Source organism: Dipodomys merriami, unplaced genomic scaffold, assembly GCF_024711535.1.
Source record: "Dipodomys merriami isolate MVZ:Mamm:240054 unplaced genomic scaffold, mDipMer1.0.p SCAF_26, whole genome shotgun sequence".
Lineage (NCBI taxonomy): Eukaryota > Metazoa > Chordata > Mammalia > Rodentia > Heteromyidae > Dipodomys > Dipodomys merriami.
In genome coordinates, this window is record NW_027204048.1 from 18945849 (window position 1) to 18964540 (window position 18692).

The 18692-nt window shown below is 40.0% G+C and overlaps 1 protein-coding gene across 1 annotated transcript in view; it reads right to left on the minus strand.

The window, feature by feature from the left end:
- LOC138837019 (guanine nucleotide-binding protein G(q) subunit alpha) overlaps positions 1-18692 on the minus strand; it is a 244541-nt gene that overhangs the window by 36389 nt on the left and 189460 nt on the right. The window contains exons 4-5 of the mRNA XM_070035791.1: positions 13717-13845; positions 10836-10965 (exon numbers count right to left, since the gene is read on the minus strand). Coding sequence (XP_069891892.1) covers positions 10836-10965; positions 13717-13845 — 259 coding nt within the window. The remainder of the gene's footprint in view (positions 1-10835; positions 10966-13716; positions 13846-18692) is intronic.

Genomic DNA, 18692 nt, shown 5'->3' on the forward strand with positions numbered 1-18692 from the left:
TACACCAAAAAAAAAAAAAAAAAAAAAAAAAAAAAAAAAAGCTCAGGGACAGCGCCCAGGCCTGGAGTTCAGGCCCCAGTATGGGCGCCAAAACAGAACAAAACAATAAAAACCCCAACAGAATAACTGAACTACAGTTCAATGACTCCAAGTTTAATGGAATGAGGTTTCCTACTAAAAGACACTCTCTTAAGGGGGGGAAAAAATAAGGAGAATTAGATGGAAGACCACAGCTGGCTGAACTGGGCCAGCAAAGTATCCAGATTCCTCTGGCTTCAGCCCACAGCGTTTTCACAAGACCATCTTTACTTCAGAGATGCCTTTGTTCCAAGATGAACAACAAGATAAATCCTGACCTCATAAAATGCTCTCCCTTATTCCAATTATCTCCATAATTTATATTATTTCTAAAGGGCGCCTCAGTTAGGAGACATTTTCAGCAGATTGAGAGAAAGCAGATTTAAAAAAATTCTAAGTACATATGTACTTATTTCTTCATTCACTGTATCTATCTTTATGAACCCAATGAAGAAAACACGGAGTAGTACAAAAAGCTTACTTTTATTCAAGAGGCTTTATTTGATTAAACTGAGTGCTGTTTTCTTCTGGTATTGGGTCCTACCAAGACATAACCGGAACCTGTGACTGATAAAAGTTTTTCAAGATTTCTTTATCCAATTTGTAAACAAATTATCCTCAGCTCTAGGTATTCCTATAATCCTTGGTAATTTTTTTCCTTGCAGTGGGTATGTGGGTTTGAACTCAGGGCCTCAAGCTTACTTGCTCAGCTCGCATTCTACCACCCGAGTCACGCTTCCAGCTCAGCCTTTTGCTGGTTATTTGGGAGATAGAATCTTGCAGTTTTCTGGCTGGACTGGCATAGATCTGAGATTCTCCAAGGTCACAGCCTCTTGAATAGCTAAGAGTATAGGCGTGAGCCATCTGAGTCTGGCCCCACATAACAATTTTAATTTAATCTTCAGCCACTTATGTATGATCTAGATAGTAAATACCTGAACAGCAGGGACTTAAAACAACAACAAAAAACCTCTTCGGGCTTGGGAGGTAACAGAAATTACTCTACAACATATCAGAGTGTTCTATGTATTTTAACATTTGTTCTTAAGAGAAATTATTATTATTATTATTATTATTATTATTATTATTATTATTATTATTATTATTTTACCAGAATTTATACTGCAGGGCTTTTATCTGAGCCCCAAATATCTGGACAGGGGGAAGGGCTGACTACTTTCACATGAGTGGAGAGAAAACAGTCCTGTACCTTTTTTTTTGGGTTGGTCGTGGGGCTTGAATGGCATGTGCTTCTTAACCATGGGAATATGGTTTGAGAAGTGTGTGAGCAGGTATCTCATCACCACGTGACAATCACCGAGTATACTCACATAAACTGAGTGGAAGAGCCTGTTACATGGCAGGCTGTACAACACAGCCGCTGCTCCTAGGCAACAAACCTATGTAGCATGTCACACACTGCACACTGTAGGCAATTATAACACGCTGGTAAAGTGTTTGAGGACCTAAACGTATCTGAACACAGAAGAAGTACCATAAAAATACTAGATGTAGAGGTTTCAGCACCATTGTGTCTCCGGTTCCATGGTGACTGAAAGCTGCTGCTATGCAGCACACAGGTGTACCTGACTTTAGACACACTAGCCATTCTGTCCTATGTAAGAGGGGAGGAAGGAGGAGAAGGCTTTACAAAACTCTCAGTCCGGAAGAACACGGTTAAGGGGCAAAATCACGGCCTGCAGAAAGCCTCCGTTCTCTTGCCTGGACTGCCTTACTGAAGTTCCTTTCACCCCACACACCATCAAGAAAACATGGCAAGAAATCCTAACAGGCAAAGAAACACTTTGAAGAGACAGAGCAAATATGAGAACCAGACTCAGCTATGCCACATGATGGAATTAAGTAGAGCCCAACTTTCAACAACCAAGGGCTACACCAGACACAGTAGAGAATGAGTAAAAAAGAATAAGAGGTAAAAAAATACACTATAGCAGAAGGTAAGGCTCTGAATTAAGAAGACTGAAGAAAGAACTGCTGAGTTTAGGAAAAATCGATAGAAACTTCTAAAATTTCTCTCAGAAAAGCGAAGAGAAAAAAGGCCGGGGATGGGGTTGAGAAGAGTCAGGAACTGTGGGATGACTATGAAAGCTGTAGCACATGTGTCTTGGAACACCAGGGAGAGAAGAGAAAAGAAGACATCTTTGAAGCAGCAACGACTGAGAACTTTTCCATAAATGAATTTCAGACAGATCCAGGAAGTTCAGAGACAGCCACTAGGATAAAGCCGACTCTGCCCCCAGGAGGTCTGTGACTGCAGAGCGCCAAAGAGCAAACAGAACTGGAGATAAGCGCTGTGAGGCACTGCGAAACTTCTTTCCTTGTACTGGGACTTGAACCCGAGGCCTTGTGTATGCAAGGCAAGCACTCTTTTACTGATCTATACCCTCAGTCCCCCAGGAAAAACTAGAAGATTATCTTTAGAAAGAAGAAAAATGATATGTCAGATCCACATTAAGAAAGGAACAAAGCAAGAATAAAGGCAAAACAAAAACATGTAGTCTTCTTATTCTTATTTATATGTTCAAAATCACCACAATTACATATCTGATTATGTATGTTTAATGCTTTTATAAATATGTAAGTACATTAGACTCACATACATCAATATTCCTAGGTGTAAGTGAAATCAATGATAGGATTATATCAAATCAATCAATGAGAGGATATGGAGGAAAAGAATTAAGAATGTTTGTTATTATAAAATACTTGTGCTATGAAAGTTTATTATTATTTGAGTATAGACTTGCATTAGTCAGATCATCTCTAGATACTTAAAAGATTAACCAAGGCATTTCTACAGAACACAAGGGTAAAAGAAGAAATTAAGAAGTGCTTGGAACTACATGAAAACACTGATTAAGATTAGTGCTTAGAGGGAGATTCCTAACATTGAATAGTTCTTGATCGAAAGTTAACAATCTATTTCTGTCTAAGGAAACTAGAAAAAAAAAAAGTATATTTGAAGAAAAAAGCACTGGGATATAGCAAAAAAAAAATCAAAAACTGGTCCTTTAAAATCAAGAAGCCTGGAGTAAGACTAAGGAAAAAGGGAAGAAGACACACATAACTAATAACAGAAAGGAAAAAGAGAACATCACACTCACACAGGTATCACCAACAATAAAGAGATAATAGAAGACTATGATCAACTACAAATCTAATCATCTGGGTATAATAAAGCAATTCCTGGAAAGACATTCTGCCAAAACTCCCAAAATAAATCATCTGAATAGGTCCGTGCCTACTGCAGAGAGAGAATCAACAATTACCAGCCTAACCAAAAACCAAAACCAAAACCAAAACACAAAAACTGCAGGCTCAGATAAGTTTCCTGGTAAATTCTACAAAAAGCTCAACGACGACGGGCTGGGAAGGTGGCTCAGTGGTAGAGCGCTTGCCTTGCACGCCTGAGGCCCTGGGTTCAATTCCTCAGCACCACATAAGCAAAAAGAAAAAAGCCGGAAGTGGCGCTGTGGCTCAAATGGTAGAGCGCTAGCCTTGAGCTGAAGAGCTGAGGGACAGCGCCCAGGCCCAGAGTTCAGGCCCCACGACCGGACCCCAAAAAAAAAAAAAAAAAAAAAAGCTCAACGACATTATATTATTTTTCTAGAATGATTTCAAGAAGACAGAAGCAGACAGAACATTTCTTAACTCACTCTATGAAGCCAGCATCACCTGATTACTACTAAAACAATTACCTGAAAACAATGTCTTTCATATGGACAAAGACATGTCTATGTGGATTCATTACTGATATCAAACGCATCCCTCCAATTCAGGATGCCCACGTTGGGGGAGGGGTGGAGGGATGGGAGGCTGTTCCTGCATAGGACAGGATGTATGTGGGAACCATCTCTGCACCGTCCCCTCAATTGTGCTGTGCATGTAAACCTCTAAAACACAAATTATACCTGTATATATGTAAAAATTAAATAGTAGGGATGGCAGTACGATCCTATGAACATAGTAAAATCCATTGATGTATTTTAAAAGGGTGACTCTTCTGTCCCTACAGATTCTGCTTTTCAAACCTACTCTGCTTCTCACATTGGCCTTCTGCTCAAGATGCCTCAGGGACTGAGAGGTGGGGGGTAAGTAAGGGGAGGGAAGAGGAGGAGGAGATGATGATAATGATGATTGATTAGTCATTAATGTGATTGCATCATGGAAGGGAGGGTGCCAAGAGGCATCTATGATCTGGGCCAAATTCCACTTTTTGACAGGAGTACTGGACACAAATGTGTACTTTGTAATAAATAAAGTTTATTTGTTTGGGACAGGAACTCACTGCGTAGCCTGGGCTGGACATTACTTCTGCCTCAGCTCTGCTGTACATTTTTGGTGTACTTTTGTCTCGACGTACAATTAAGCAGGTCAAAATAGACCAGTGGAGAAAAGGTAGATACATTTACTGTTCAATATTCTTAAAAGCACTACATCTAGGTCTTCCATTCAAACGCATATATGGTGATCAGAAAACATTCTTCTAAGGACTGAGGGACTACCTCCGGGATGGAGGTGTTAACGAGCATGTGCAAGGCCCAGTGTTACATCCAAAACATGAGGGAAGGCAAGAGAACAGAGATGGAGACATACATACAGTAAAGAAATCAGAGAGGGGCTGGGAAGGTGGCTCAGTGGTAGAGCGCTTGCCTTGCATGCATGAGGCCCTGGATTCGATTCCTCAACACCACATAAGCAGAAAAAGCCGGAAGTGGTAGAGCACTTGCTTTGAGCTGAAGAGCTGAGGGGTAGTGCCCAGGCCCAGAGTTTAGGCCCCATGACCAGCAAAAAAAAAAGCAATCAGAGAGCCAGGGAATTAAAGAGGTGTGAGAGGAGTACAGAAAAAGGTAGGTATGTGGCTGAAAAAGAACAAAAGGATGTGGGAATGGGAAAGAGATTAGGTAAAAAAGTGAAGCACTTTTTAAGAATATCCTTGCTAGTCAGGCCTTGCTAATCAGAGCCAAGTGGACCAAAGGTAAAATTTGATTAACAGCTGATAGAAGAGGGTTCAAGTCAATCCAATTAGTGAGCAGAGAGCAGCTATCTTAATCTAAGTTCACATTTTTAAATACTTGTAAGTTTCCTTCAGATCTTTTCTTTGGAGTTGGAAATTTTTCTCCTCAGCTTTTCATCATGTCATCCCTAAAACTGAACGTTATCTGGAGAAAATTCCCAACAGCTTGCTCAGAGTTTTTAGAGCAGAACAAAGTACATGTTTCACACTTGTAAAGAAAATGTTCAGATTCTGGGGCTAGTCAAGTAACTTCAAAATGGCTTCATTTTAAAAACGTACTATAGGAGAAGTATCCAAAGGAAATGCACACTTTGGACTATTTGTTTTAAGAGAGTTCAGAATCACCAGCGTGACTGTTGATAAAGGGGCCCCGGCCGGCCCGCTGTTGTCTGCAAGTGTAGGTAGAGCTTAAACATGGAGGGGGAGATTGGGAGATTTCAATTCCTCTTGAAAAGGAAGAATTTTCACCCTTCTTGTATTCTCTTGGCTGCCTGACAGCTCTCTTGAGTTTCCTTGGGAAAACGAAAGCAATGGCTGAGAACGACAGGGAATGTGGGAAGGGCTGTTGGATGTCTTGGCCAGAGCCAAGTCATTAAGTAATGGCTTTACCAAGTTTTGAAGACATATAAAGTGCTAAGTATTTTAAAAATGTCTGCTCTTCCTTTTACTCTATCAATTGAGCAACTCCAAGAATCAGGTTTGAAGGATTAATGTTAATTAAACCCTTGTTTGAGAAGTCCATCTTGGTCAAAGGAAAGCTTAGGTGAGAACTATCTCATTCTGCCATAAAACTTTAACAATGGATGGAGCTAGAAGAAATCATGTTGAGCGAGGTAAGTCAAGAGCAAAGAGACTAACGGTACATGGTCTCCCTGATAAGTGGATGTTAAATCCAAAATGTTAGGTGATACGACAAAATTAACAGGACTTAAGAAACAAAGAACTTCCACTCATCTGGTCGAACCACTACTAAATAACCCCATGTGTACACCGTTGTACGTTATAGACCATGATAGACAATTTGCTCCAGGAAAGTTAGAATGAGTTTGTGACTTTAAATGAGCATCATTATCCCACAATATTGTGAAATTTGGAAAATTATGAAATCACTTAATCACAATAAAAAAAAAAAACCCACCAGAAAACTAGAAGTGGCGCTATGGCTCAAGTGGTAGAGCATGAGCCTTGAGCTCAAGCCACACGACTGACAAAAAAAAAAAAAAAAAAGAGAGATCTTTCATGTGATTGTTTCAAACATATTTATAAGATTATGTCTTTGTTGCTTTGTATGTCCCTCCCCCATGGTATAACCCCTGCTTTCACTATATATGATGTTGGTATATGCGGAGGGGAAGGGAAAAAACAAATCGTTAAAACAGGATACAGGAGGACCCATTGCAACAATGAGATGTACAAGTCGTTATGTCGAAAAACGAACTTTACAACTTTGGGGGGGGTTGGGGGGAGGATGCGAAGGGATGGGAAGGGGAAACAAAGGAGCAGGTTACAATGCTTGATAAGAAATGTACTCATTATGTTGCCCATGTAATTGTAACCCCTCTGTACAGTATTTTCAAAATAAAAAAATAGTAAAAATAAAAAAGAGTAGTAAAAAGGGATGACATTAATAAAGATGTGTTGTACTCAAAAAAACCCCCAAAACTTTAACATAATTCACCATGGCCATTTCAAGAGGATTAATAAGCAAGAAGCTCCCATTTTAAAATAGAGGAAAAGGTCTCAATTGTTGAGATTCTATAGAGTGAGGTCTGAAGGACTGTATCTGAGGCAATGTCTGAGAAAGTGCCTTTGTATCAGTACTCAAATATTCATGAAACAGAAAACCAGAAAAATAAAAACTAAAAGGCCGTGTTGGCAGAAACACCGATAAGCTGAAATGCACTATGTTGCCTGCCTTAGTGTGAGCTCTGAGCTTTTGGGGTTCTTGAAATAAGGGATCTAAGAAAGGATTTCAGCAGAATTGTTGACTCTGCTGGTATGTGAACACAGGAAAAGCAAGGAAAAAGGGAATGCACAAATCAATGCAGCTCTGCATCCTGGATTTCTCTAGTGCACTATTTGACAATGTATTTCCTTATTTGGAGACAAAAGAAGAACTCTTCCCCCAAACAATAGGAAGGCTGAGAATCTGGACAAACAAAAAGTGGTTGCGAAGATTGACACATAAAGTTTGGGAAATATTAAAAGCAAAAACAAAAACAATAATAAAAAAATACTTCCTTAGCTGCTTTTGCTGTGGTCTGCAGAGTACTCACTACAGTTCCCCGAGACAGAAAGAGAAGGCCCTCAGAACTCATCCCTAGGTTTTTCTCACACACATATATTTAAGGGAGGCACAGTAAAGTCTGCTTTGGATTACAGTTATGAACATCAGGTTTCAAAATCAGGAACAAAATGTTTCAGGACATAGTTCAGTGTTGTCTTACCCAAACCAGAAAATTCTGGAGGCCGGACTTGTATAGTTCTAGATTACCTTATGGACTTACGACGCTGGAGGCAGTGGCATTTCAAGTATTAACACAACTGGGAAAAACAAGAATCAACAACTCTATTCCGATAGCAGCAAATATTTTTGAGAGAGTCTGTTAACTGCCAACAGTGCTGGCTGTGGCTGAGGTAGATGGAGTGATGTGTAGCTTTTGCTTATTAATTCAGACCACGTCCAATACTACCTACCATTAGCCTTGCTTCGAGAGCTAAGAACACTACAGAGGGTGTGGCTTTTATCTCAACGAATTATAAGCAAGGTTTTCAAAATTTCCATGCTATTTCAAGGTCCTAAAAAAAAATGATGGCTTTATTATTTTAAGACTATGGCCTAACACTTCACCTTAAGAATCACAGGGAGTGGGCAATATTCTGATGTACTGAGTTACCTACCCATCGAATGTTATATTACTGTGGAAACCTTAATTATGACATCTGATATTCAAAGCAATATCCTTGTATTTAAGTTAACAAAACACACTTCTACATATGAACTCTTATAGCAATGTCAGGTGAAAAACAGAATGATCTGTGATGTCTAAATAAACGAAGAGCTTGATGTATATCTGACCCTTAGCAGATGAGCTGTTTCAGTAACCTAGATCTTTTTGTATTTTGAGAATTTTAAAGTGATAAAATGATTACCATTCAATCATCATGTTTTTCCTTGTTGCGTCAAATACATGTATCTTGTATAAAATTCGTACTGCTAAGCACTTCCTTACTTTCTTCTAGCTATGAGGTAAACCTAAGATATATATAATTAGATGTGCTTATAGGTCTTCTGTGTAGAAGAGATAATCTATATAACAAAGGATCTGTTTTCCTCATATGCCTTATGCCAAACAAACAAACAAAAAAGCATGTTCATTCTTTTTAAGGTCCTTCAGAGCATTCAGTCATGGGGCTTGAACTCAGGGCCTGGGTTCTGTCCCTAAGCATTCTGCTCAAGGCTAGTGCTCTACCACTTTGAGCCACAGCACCACTTCCTGTTTCTGGTGGTTAATTGGGGATGAGTCTCACGGACTTTCCTGCCTGGGCTGTTTTAGCTAGGATTACAGGCAGGAGGCACCAGCGCCTAGCTCAAAGTTAACTTTTTTTCTTCCACTTTTGCATCTATTTCAAAGCAAAATGATGCTTACATGATAAACAAGCCACCAAAATATTTTTTTTGTTTGATCCAATACTCAAAGAAATTAGAAATTTTATAAAAGGTTTTATTTTTAAATGTAATATATTCAAAGTACAGAATTATAAAGCAAACAGGTACAGATATATAGCAATTGTCTTAACTTACGCCTTGAGAACCATCATGTATTTTAACATGCTTTGAGGTACTTTGCCTTACATCTACAGGGGCAGTGGCTGATAAGTCTCGGTTCTATTTACTGGCAAGCCGGGAGATACTGAAATGAATGAGAATGTAACCCTTGTTAGCTCTGTATGAGATACTAGTTCATGGGAACTGTGTAATTCTGCACAGTAACATCTCACTTGCTGACACGACAGTATGTGGCATCATGCACAACTACTGAAAAGGAGCCTGGCTAACCTTTGACGTGTACTGGCCTCAAACCTGGGATTAACGGCATCAGCGACTGTGCTGGAGAAAAATGAGCTGTTTTTTCTTGGGGGTGGTGTGGTAGGGGACAGTGGGTTTAAACCCAAGGCCTCTCACTCGGTAAGCGGGTGCCGTGCCATGGAGCCACTCCTCCAACGCTGTTCTTCACTTATTATTATTGTTGTTGATTGTAGGGCTTGAACTTAGGGCCTGGGTGCTGTCGCTGAGCCCTTTTGTTCAAGGCTAGCATTCTACTACTTTGGGCTACAACACCACTTTGGGTTTTGGAGTGGTTTATTGACGCTCAGAGTCTCATGGGGACTTATCTGCCCGGGCTGGCTTTGAAGCTCGATTCTCAGATCTCAGCCCCCTGAGTAGTTAGGATTAGAGGCGTGAGGCACCAGCGCCCGGCTTCACTTACTATTTTACAGATAGGTTCTCCTTCCTGCCTGGATGCACACATGAATGGAAATCCACCTATTTGGGGGCGTCCCATCATTTCAGGCACACCCCCTGCCTCCCTGTCTAGCCTGCCTCCCTGACGGGATGGGAGTCTCACGGGCTTCTCTGCCTCTAGGCTGGCCTTAAACTACCATCCTCCTGTTCTCAGCCTTCCAGGTAGCGAGGGTTACAGACATGACCCGCTCTTGCTATCCTTAAAGTTTTGAAACCAGGAATTGTTATACATTTCAAAAATGAAGCGTTAAAATGTGCCAACTCTTATTTTCATCAGATGTTGGGAATTTCTAACTTTCTTCTCTTTTATTTTCTGCCCTACTGAAAGGATATTTAGTACATCCCTAGTACATCAGTCTGTATACTCTACGTCAAGATTATCAACAGCAGCTTCATTCTGAGACAGACACATACAAGTGTGTGTGCGCACGCACGCACACACACACATACACACTCACTCACTCACTCTGCACTCTAGCTCCAGGCAGTCTTCTACACCCCTTAATTATCTTCCATCACCAACTCTGACTCACCCTCCAGCTTTACCATCCTCTAAACCTGTATTTACACCTGTTAAGCTTCCCTGAAGCAAGGAAGAGATCACAATACTGAATCAGTTCTCCAGACAGGCATATTAAGAACACTTCTTCAATCGCTTCCAGCTTAGGAGAGAATAAATATGCAACAGCCTACAGAATTCCCTAGGAGCAGTAAGGCTGTATCATGAACTGACGTAGAGCCCAGCTGCAAGGTTATACGCATCTGCCCGAGGAGGTTCTAAGTGCTGCTCAGACCCACCCATCACACAAACAATGATTTAAAGGAAATGAAAACAAGGCAAAACAGGGTGACTCACTCCAACACTCCCAATTCTATCCTGCAGCAAGAAGACGAGATAGAAAATGATTCTGTGATTAGGCCAGGGATTTCCATGTTATTTTCATTTTCAGAACCTCTGCATGGTGTTGTACTAAACAGACTCTGACTGGAGATGAACACACAGAGCTCCTCATACATCTGACAGATAAGCTCACTACTCTTGAGTATTTTTTTTTTATTGTGAACAAAATCTTAAAATCAAATGTCAAAAATGGAATGATGTCAATTTTCCCCATTCCCCAAACCCTACCTCTTCTAATTTATTTCTATTACACAATAAAGTGATAATCCATTTCCTGTCCAAACAGCACTTACCTCATTGTCTGATTCCACAAGGACTTGATCATACTCGCTAAGCGCTACTAGAAACATGATAGAGGTGACATTTTCAAAGCAGTGTATCCATTTTCGTCTCTCTGACCTTTGGCCCCCTACATCGACCATTCTGCAAAGTTAACAATATTTATATTAATACCACATAAGGAAAAACTTTAAAATGTCAGTACAAATAGAGCATACTTATCAACTTGGGAAAAACAATATTTTGAAAGACAATGACCCTCCAATACTATATAATTTGCTGCTACCTAACAGAACGTAAAGACATTCTAGGTACGAAGTCATTGTTATGAGAAAATTACCAGATAAGTCTGAAAGTTATAGCTATGTAAACAATTCCTCATCTGGGTCAAGCAAAACAGTACTTAATTCTGCACTGGAAAGTCAACAGGGATGCTTTATTTGAGCTGTCTGAATGACAATTTGGGGAACAGAAAGATACTTCAGTGTCTTTTTTCTATAAAATCAAAGTAAAGATCCTCATGACTTTCTTGAGTATGCTGGGAAGGACCATTTCACTTAAACGATGTTAAGATGCTTCATATTGTGATATGAAGCACCAATCAACCAAATGCAAACATAACCCCATCTATCTTTCTCTCAGTAGATCAAACATTTGGAGGTTTTTTTTCCCCCTCCCAATACTGGCAATAATCTGGAATGGGTATAGCTACATCAGGTTAGCCTCAGAGAACAAATGAGCTCACTACTCTGCTACAAATGAGGTGTATAAAATGTCAAGATGCCTTAAGGTATCACACAAAGACCAGTGCTTGTTTCTAACACATCACCTCTGAGCTGAGTTACTGCTCAGACACACGAACACGGTCACAATGATTGAGTGGTGATGTACACATGAACATAGCTAGCACTGCAGGATAGTGAACTGACATTTCACAAAAACTGCTGAGCCCATATCTTCACTCAAATGTATTCAACAGTCATGGGAAAGAAGACAAGCAGAGAATGAGAGATTTAGGTGTAAAGGTTTCAGAGCAGGGCTCTTTAAACATTTGTTAAAAATTACAGCTGCTCTGGATGTTTTCCTGCCACAGAGCATTAATCCTCAACCGAGAAAGCAAGATCTTCCAGTGACTGCTTATAAAAGGTTTCAGAGGGCATAAAAGAGACCTGAAGGGTGAAACAATGTATCTAGGGAGACCTACGAACTATGGACATGAAAACTAGAATTCTTAGATCGTAAGAAATTAAAATGTTGGCTCTTCCCTAACACCATCATGTGAATAATGACACTATGCACATGAAATTCTCATTCCTTGATAGCCTGTCACGCTAGGCTCCACATAATGATCTTGATGCCAATAGAAAATTATTTAAGTTGTTATTGTTACTATATAATGCCAAAAGAAAGTCCTTCAAAAGCTGGTGCAAAAATATGGAAAAAATAAAATGTAGTATCAATCTGGATGTAGAGATCCCGTGAAATGATACATGTTTTCTGGAAACATCTATAATATGATTATAAAAGGAAGGAAGTGTGGATATCTCAACTGTTGTAAACAATGTAAAAAAAAAAAAAAAAGCAATACAGAATGCTGGAGCTACAAAGAACCAGGGACCATCTACTGTAACTACTTTATAGATGGGGGGAAAAACAGGTTACAAAATATTTCCAAAATGTCAACTTCTCAATGCTTGTGTCTTTTTATAGCAGTGGGACAGCTAGATTTGATCACAGGTCCTGACAGAAGAGTGCTCTGGCAAAGAATGCTGAAGCCCCTGTTAACCAGTCAGAGAGCAGGGCTCTGTGGGAGGAACTGCACTGTTCATACTTCATAATCTGCTATTAGACACATCTCTCCTCAACAGACGGGGTGCCCAGGAGCTGGACTCTACCCTCCAGTCAGACACACGCCCATGGCTTAACTTCCTCAAAGCACCACGTGGCTTATATTCTAACTTGAAGAACACCTGAGGGATTGTGTAATAACATGTGAAATAAATGTACACTGGGATTGTTTTTCTCCACTTAAAAAAAGGGATGGAATGTTTCCGTCAAAGTATTATCCAGAAAGAACAGCAGCACAGGAAAATGGAGGTAATACATTTTCTATTTTGCTCTATAAATTTAGACTAAGTGAATTACCTATTTTCAAATGAATGAATTGTGAAAATTTCTAAGCAACTTATTTCATGAATGTAAAACATCACACATTTTTTTATTGTTACTGAAGAAAGTCTCCATTGGTACCACAGTGTATGTAGGAAATATCACCCTGAAAACTTCTGAAAACATTTTTTTCTATTACCAATAAGATAACATACAATTCTAACCAGACAATGTTAAAGTGATTTGAAAAACAGAGTTGAGACCAATGTTTGAGTAACTGTTTTGTTCTACCACCAGCAAATTAAGATTTCATTAACTGTTTGGTGACATTAATTGAAATAAGAAACTCAGTATATTTTTCTCTGGCTTCTTTCACAGACACATGATTCCAGTTAAGTATTTAATTATATGCTTATTTACATAAAGCCCGTATACTATTTGTTTTTGGTGGTTTGTAGTGCTTGGACACGGGGCCTAGGTGCTGTCCCTACACAATTTTTCTCAAGGCTAGTGTTCTACCACTTTGAGCCACAGCTCCCCTCTCGTTTTTGTTTTTTGGTGGTTAGCTGGAGATAAGAGTATCACGGACTTTCCTGCATGGGCCGGCTTTGAACCAGTATCCTTGGACCTCAGACTCCTGAATAGTCAGGATTACAGGCGTGAGCCACCAGCGCCAGGCAGCCTATTCTGTTTCAGACCTTACACATGACCTATTTAAACAGTTTACCCAACATAGTCAAGGCATAAAAGGAAGGAAGAAGTAGATGTTACAGACTTATTTACTACCTGAAAATGACACTTTGTAAGTCAAAGGGGTATTCGATGATCCCTGTGGTGGGGACTCGAACTCTAAGCACATCCTGTTGCGTAGGCAGGTAAGAAGGGTCAGCTACGCGGTCCAAGTCATTCAGATAGCTAGAGGGAAGACACAATGAGAAGGTCAGTGACACCATCATTCCCAATCTACAGAAGGGAGGAAAATGAGCCATAGAGCAGTGGAGAAGGGACAGAAGGACATCAGGAAGTGGCAGAAAAGTTTGGGAAATAGATAAAGTCAAGAGGAATGGTATCCATTCATGGATTACCTACTTGCCCTATTTCCATTTTTTCCCTTACTATTGATCAGAACCCATGCAAAAAGTAAAAGGGAGAGGGAGAGAAACGTTAAGAAGTTCCAACCGGTCTCCTACCCTCTTATCTGTTTATCACATCTGGTTAGGGAAGCAGAAGTTTAAAACAAATAGCTTTGATTTATTTATACAAAAGTAATCTGTAAAAATAAACATATAATAAAGCTGTACGCAAAGTCAGGTTCTTCTCCCCTCCCCCCCCCACCACCACCACTTTCCGGTAGAACCTCAGTGTTTTCCTGGAATGATTTTATTCCCTTGAGAGTAGACAGCAGCATAATGTGTTCTCAATACTGTCCAAACCCCAGGTCATTCATGATTAGTTTGAAGCCATGAGATTTCTAGTCTATAACAGTAATAAAGCCTAAAGTCAGATATTCTCATTGTTCAGAGCCATCACATCTTAAGTTTAAATTTATCTACTTATATGGTATTTTTCCATTCCCTTAAGACATTACTTTGAAATGATTTAGGACCCACAAGTTACAAAATTATTAAAGAACTGTCCTATGTCCTTCACTCAGCTTTCTCTAATGAAAGCTTTTAAATAACCGTAGTACATTACCAAAACTGTCATCACTGACAGAATACTATTAACGAAACTACAGCTCTTACTTGGAGCTTGGCCATTGTTACATAGATACTCATACACATGTGTGTACATATATGCCTAAGTATGCATGTATATACACAGGTATGTGTGTATATCATAGGTATGCATGTACTCGAGGGGGTTATAAAATTCTGCAAGATTTTATCACATCTGGAGACCCATGTAATTACTTCTGCGATCAGGACACACAACTGTCAAGTCACCATACAGAAACTACCTCGTGCTGTTCTGACAGCCCTAATCCCCTGCAACCATCACGGCCAATTCTCATCAGTGTGTAATTCTGCTATTTCCAAAGTCATCTAGTTCACTCATTTCTCATTCTCTCAAAGTGGAAGTTATATTTGCATGTTGAGAATGACATAATTTGCTGGAACTGATGAACAACCCGGTAAAAGTAACTGTCCTGAGAAGTATCTTTATGATTTGAAGGAGTAACTATGTTCTTCTCTGCACAGGAAAAGATGTTTTTAAAACACACAACAACAAAATGTATACGTGAAATGAATGACTTGTAGCTGGGAGCTGGTGGCTCATGTCGGTAATCTGGTAATCTCAGGAGGCTGAGATATGAGGATCAAGGTTCAAAGCCAGCCCTGGCAGAAAAGTCTGCGAGACTCTTATTTCCAATTAACCATTAGAAAATCGGAAGTGAAGTTATGGCTCAAAATGGTAGAGTGCTAGCCTTGACCAAAAGAGCTCAGGGACAGCGCCCAGGCCCCGAGTTCAAGCCCCATGACCCCCCCCCCCCCCCCGCAAAGTAACTCGTGAATAAGTTTTAGAGGAAAAGGGAGCCATTACTAGAAGGAAGGAATTAACCAGGTACTGGTGGATCATGCCTCTAATTCTAGCCACTCAGGAAGCTAAGATCTGAAGTTTATGGTTTGAAGCAGGCAAATCTGAGACTTTTAGCTAAAAGTGTAGATCATTACATTAGGTGCAAAAGATTCATGGAACCATAAAATAGTTAAGTATGGCTTTAACAAAGAAATAAAATTACTGCCTCTTTGGAGGTGTATCAATTTTTTTAATACAAACATGTCTTAAAATGCCTAGCACGGAGTCGGTGACTCATGCTTATAATTCTAGCTGTTCAGGAGGCTGAGATCTGAGGGTCGCAGTTCAAAGCCAGGCAGGGCAAGAAAGTCTGTGAGATTCTTATTTCCAATTAACCACCAAAAACCTGGAAGTGGAGCTGTGGCTGCAGTGGTCTACCATTAGCCTTGAATGAAAAAAAGCACATGGACAACAGCCAGGCCCTGATTTCAAGCCCTAAGAACAACAACAACAACAGACACACACACAGACACACACACACACACACACATACACACACGCATGCACGCACATGCATGCGCATGTCAGCCTAGATGTCCTACTGCAGTGACTAGCTCATCTTCTACAGTCTCATTCCAGAAACACTGATGATTCTCTGGTTGGCAATTAGTACTCTATTGACTAACAGGAAACTCTCATTTTGAAATCCACAAGGCCATCATTTATTCAACTCCTGTATATAAGAACTTACTTCAGAGAGATCAAAGAATTTTAAGTTGAGCCTGGTAAGCTGGCTCAGAAATGGTCTGTCCAGTCCTATTCACTTTCTGCCTCACAGGAGCCAGAATGGAGGGCTGTTCATTCTTGTGTAGAGGTGACACAGTGTTCTTGGGGTACAGGGAAACTGGCTTTGTTTCCTGAAGGTGAAGCAAGCAATTTACTTGTTGTCACTCCATTTTAAAGCAGAGATGTGTGTTTGCCAAGCAGAAGTGAAAGAACTAATACAAAAAGTAGGAGATTCCCAGTCACAGATTCTCAATTTACAAGGATGCACTGAGATCTCTGAAAAAACACACCTGAATACAATGTAGTTGGGGTATATAAGAACAGCTGGAAAAACACTTGTAAGGGCTGGGAGGTTTCCCTAAAAAAATTGCTAGTGGCATCTCTCCATGAATCCAGGGCACTACTCAGTGAATATGAGCTACATCCCTAGGAACAACCTTCCCTCTTCATCTTTCCTTTGTTCTTTTCAGTGGTGGTGCAGTTCACACAGAATAATCATACACCCAATGAGCACTTGCTGCTCGCCAGATTCTGTTCTATGGGTTCATTGCCAGATATCAATGTATTTCACAGTAAGAGAATAGACTTTGAAAATGTTCCATACATTTTTGATTTAGTAAGTGACAGCTCTTGCTGAATAGACATTATTTTTAGATTTGCCTCCATTTGTACTTTCTGTGTTTCACATTTGTTTAGGAGGGGAAAAAAAGCCACTCTGTTCCCTTAGAAATGGAGTTCTGGTGTGCTAAGACAAATGAATCTTCATTTGTTGATGCTTGTCACATTTTGAGAACAGGAAACAGAATAATCTCTGAATTGTACTTCCATTTGAAGCATTTCGTATTCTGATGAAAAACTCTGGTGGAATATGGGGGATGGGTTCACATGGGATTATTCCATCCATTTAACCTTGTAACAAGAAACACCAAGGCCTGAACAAATTTATATTGCCAAGTAAATTCAGAGAGTTAATTATAGCCATAATTTGTTTTGTAGAAATGATTCTGAGTGGCTGCTGAGGTCATTCTCAGGGTGTTGCCATGGTGATGGGCACAGGTACATTTCCAAGGCAATATATGTGTAACAAGTAGCTGGCAGTAGCTCTCTCTTGATGGTAGGGAGCGGAAGCTGCGAGGGTGTACAAGGGACTTCCTTAACTGTCCAGGAGCTAAGCCGTGTTTGAGAGCTTGTTAAAAAAAGGAGGTTTAGCTGTTTATAGCCACCTTTCTCCAATCTCTTCCTAAGGATTTAATGATTTTTTTCCAATGCATTAAGACATTTAATAACTGGTAATTTGATAACTTACTTAAAAAATTGAAAACTCCAAGCCTTCCACATGAGTTGGCTCAGTTAGTTACAGCTCTCACTCTCAGTGGTCCTGGCTCATGGTGAGCTTTATCCACAGCTGTGTCTCAGCACTTTGCTGCAAACCTGGTCATCCACATTAAAACTACCTTATGGAAAATGCCATAGAAACTCTTTGGGAGCAAACAGAGGAGTAGGGAGGTTGTAAGCCCCTCATCGTTATGTAATTATCTTTCTGGATAATTACTGGCCTGCATCATGCAAGAACTAAATCCAAAATTAAAATGCCTCTGACAAATTTCAAGGCAACACAGGAGAGACAGGCATCATTGGTTTAACTTCATTTAGTACATGTGCTTCCTGCTCTTCCTTAGATTCTGGCCACAGAATGATATAATTTGCATGCCCATTTTATACTCATCAATGTCAAGTTTACAGGCCTTGGAATGCCATCTAAACCAGTGCAAACCGAGGAAGCGGCATCAGATCAACAAACTTTTCTGATACACTCTTTTTAACAGAAGAAAGAAGGCAACAACAAGACTTCCTTTCTTACAATGAGCAAACTCAGAGTTCAACACTTCAGGGACTGTGGTAGAGCTAAGATTCTCTGGTCCTGCATGGACTTCACCAAGATGAGGGAGGAAAAGAGTTCCATAAAACTGAGAAATTCGTTTTTTGACATAGCATCTTGTATGTCTCATTGTTGGAATGGGTCCACCTGTATCCTTATTTAAACATTTTGTTTTTTCCCTTCCCATCCCCAAATTATACCAACATCAAATACAGTGAAAACAAGGGTGATACCGCGAGGGAGGGACATAAAAAGCAACAACAACAACAAAAATCACACGGTACTTTATAAATGTTAGAAACAACAGCAAGAAAGAAAAAACCACTTGTGTCCTTATCTTGGGGTTCATTTCGCTTACACTTATCTGAGCTTTTCTGTTTGTCCCAGACATATACTAGTTATTGCAAATAAGGGAAACCATGGGACCTATGCTTCTTTGGGCCTGGCTTACTTCACTTAATATAGTTTTCTCCAAGTTCTTCCATTTTCTAACAAATGGGGCAATGCCATTCTTTCTGATGGAGGCATAGAATTCCATTGTGTGTGTGTGTGTGTGTGTGTGTGTGTGTGTGTATAC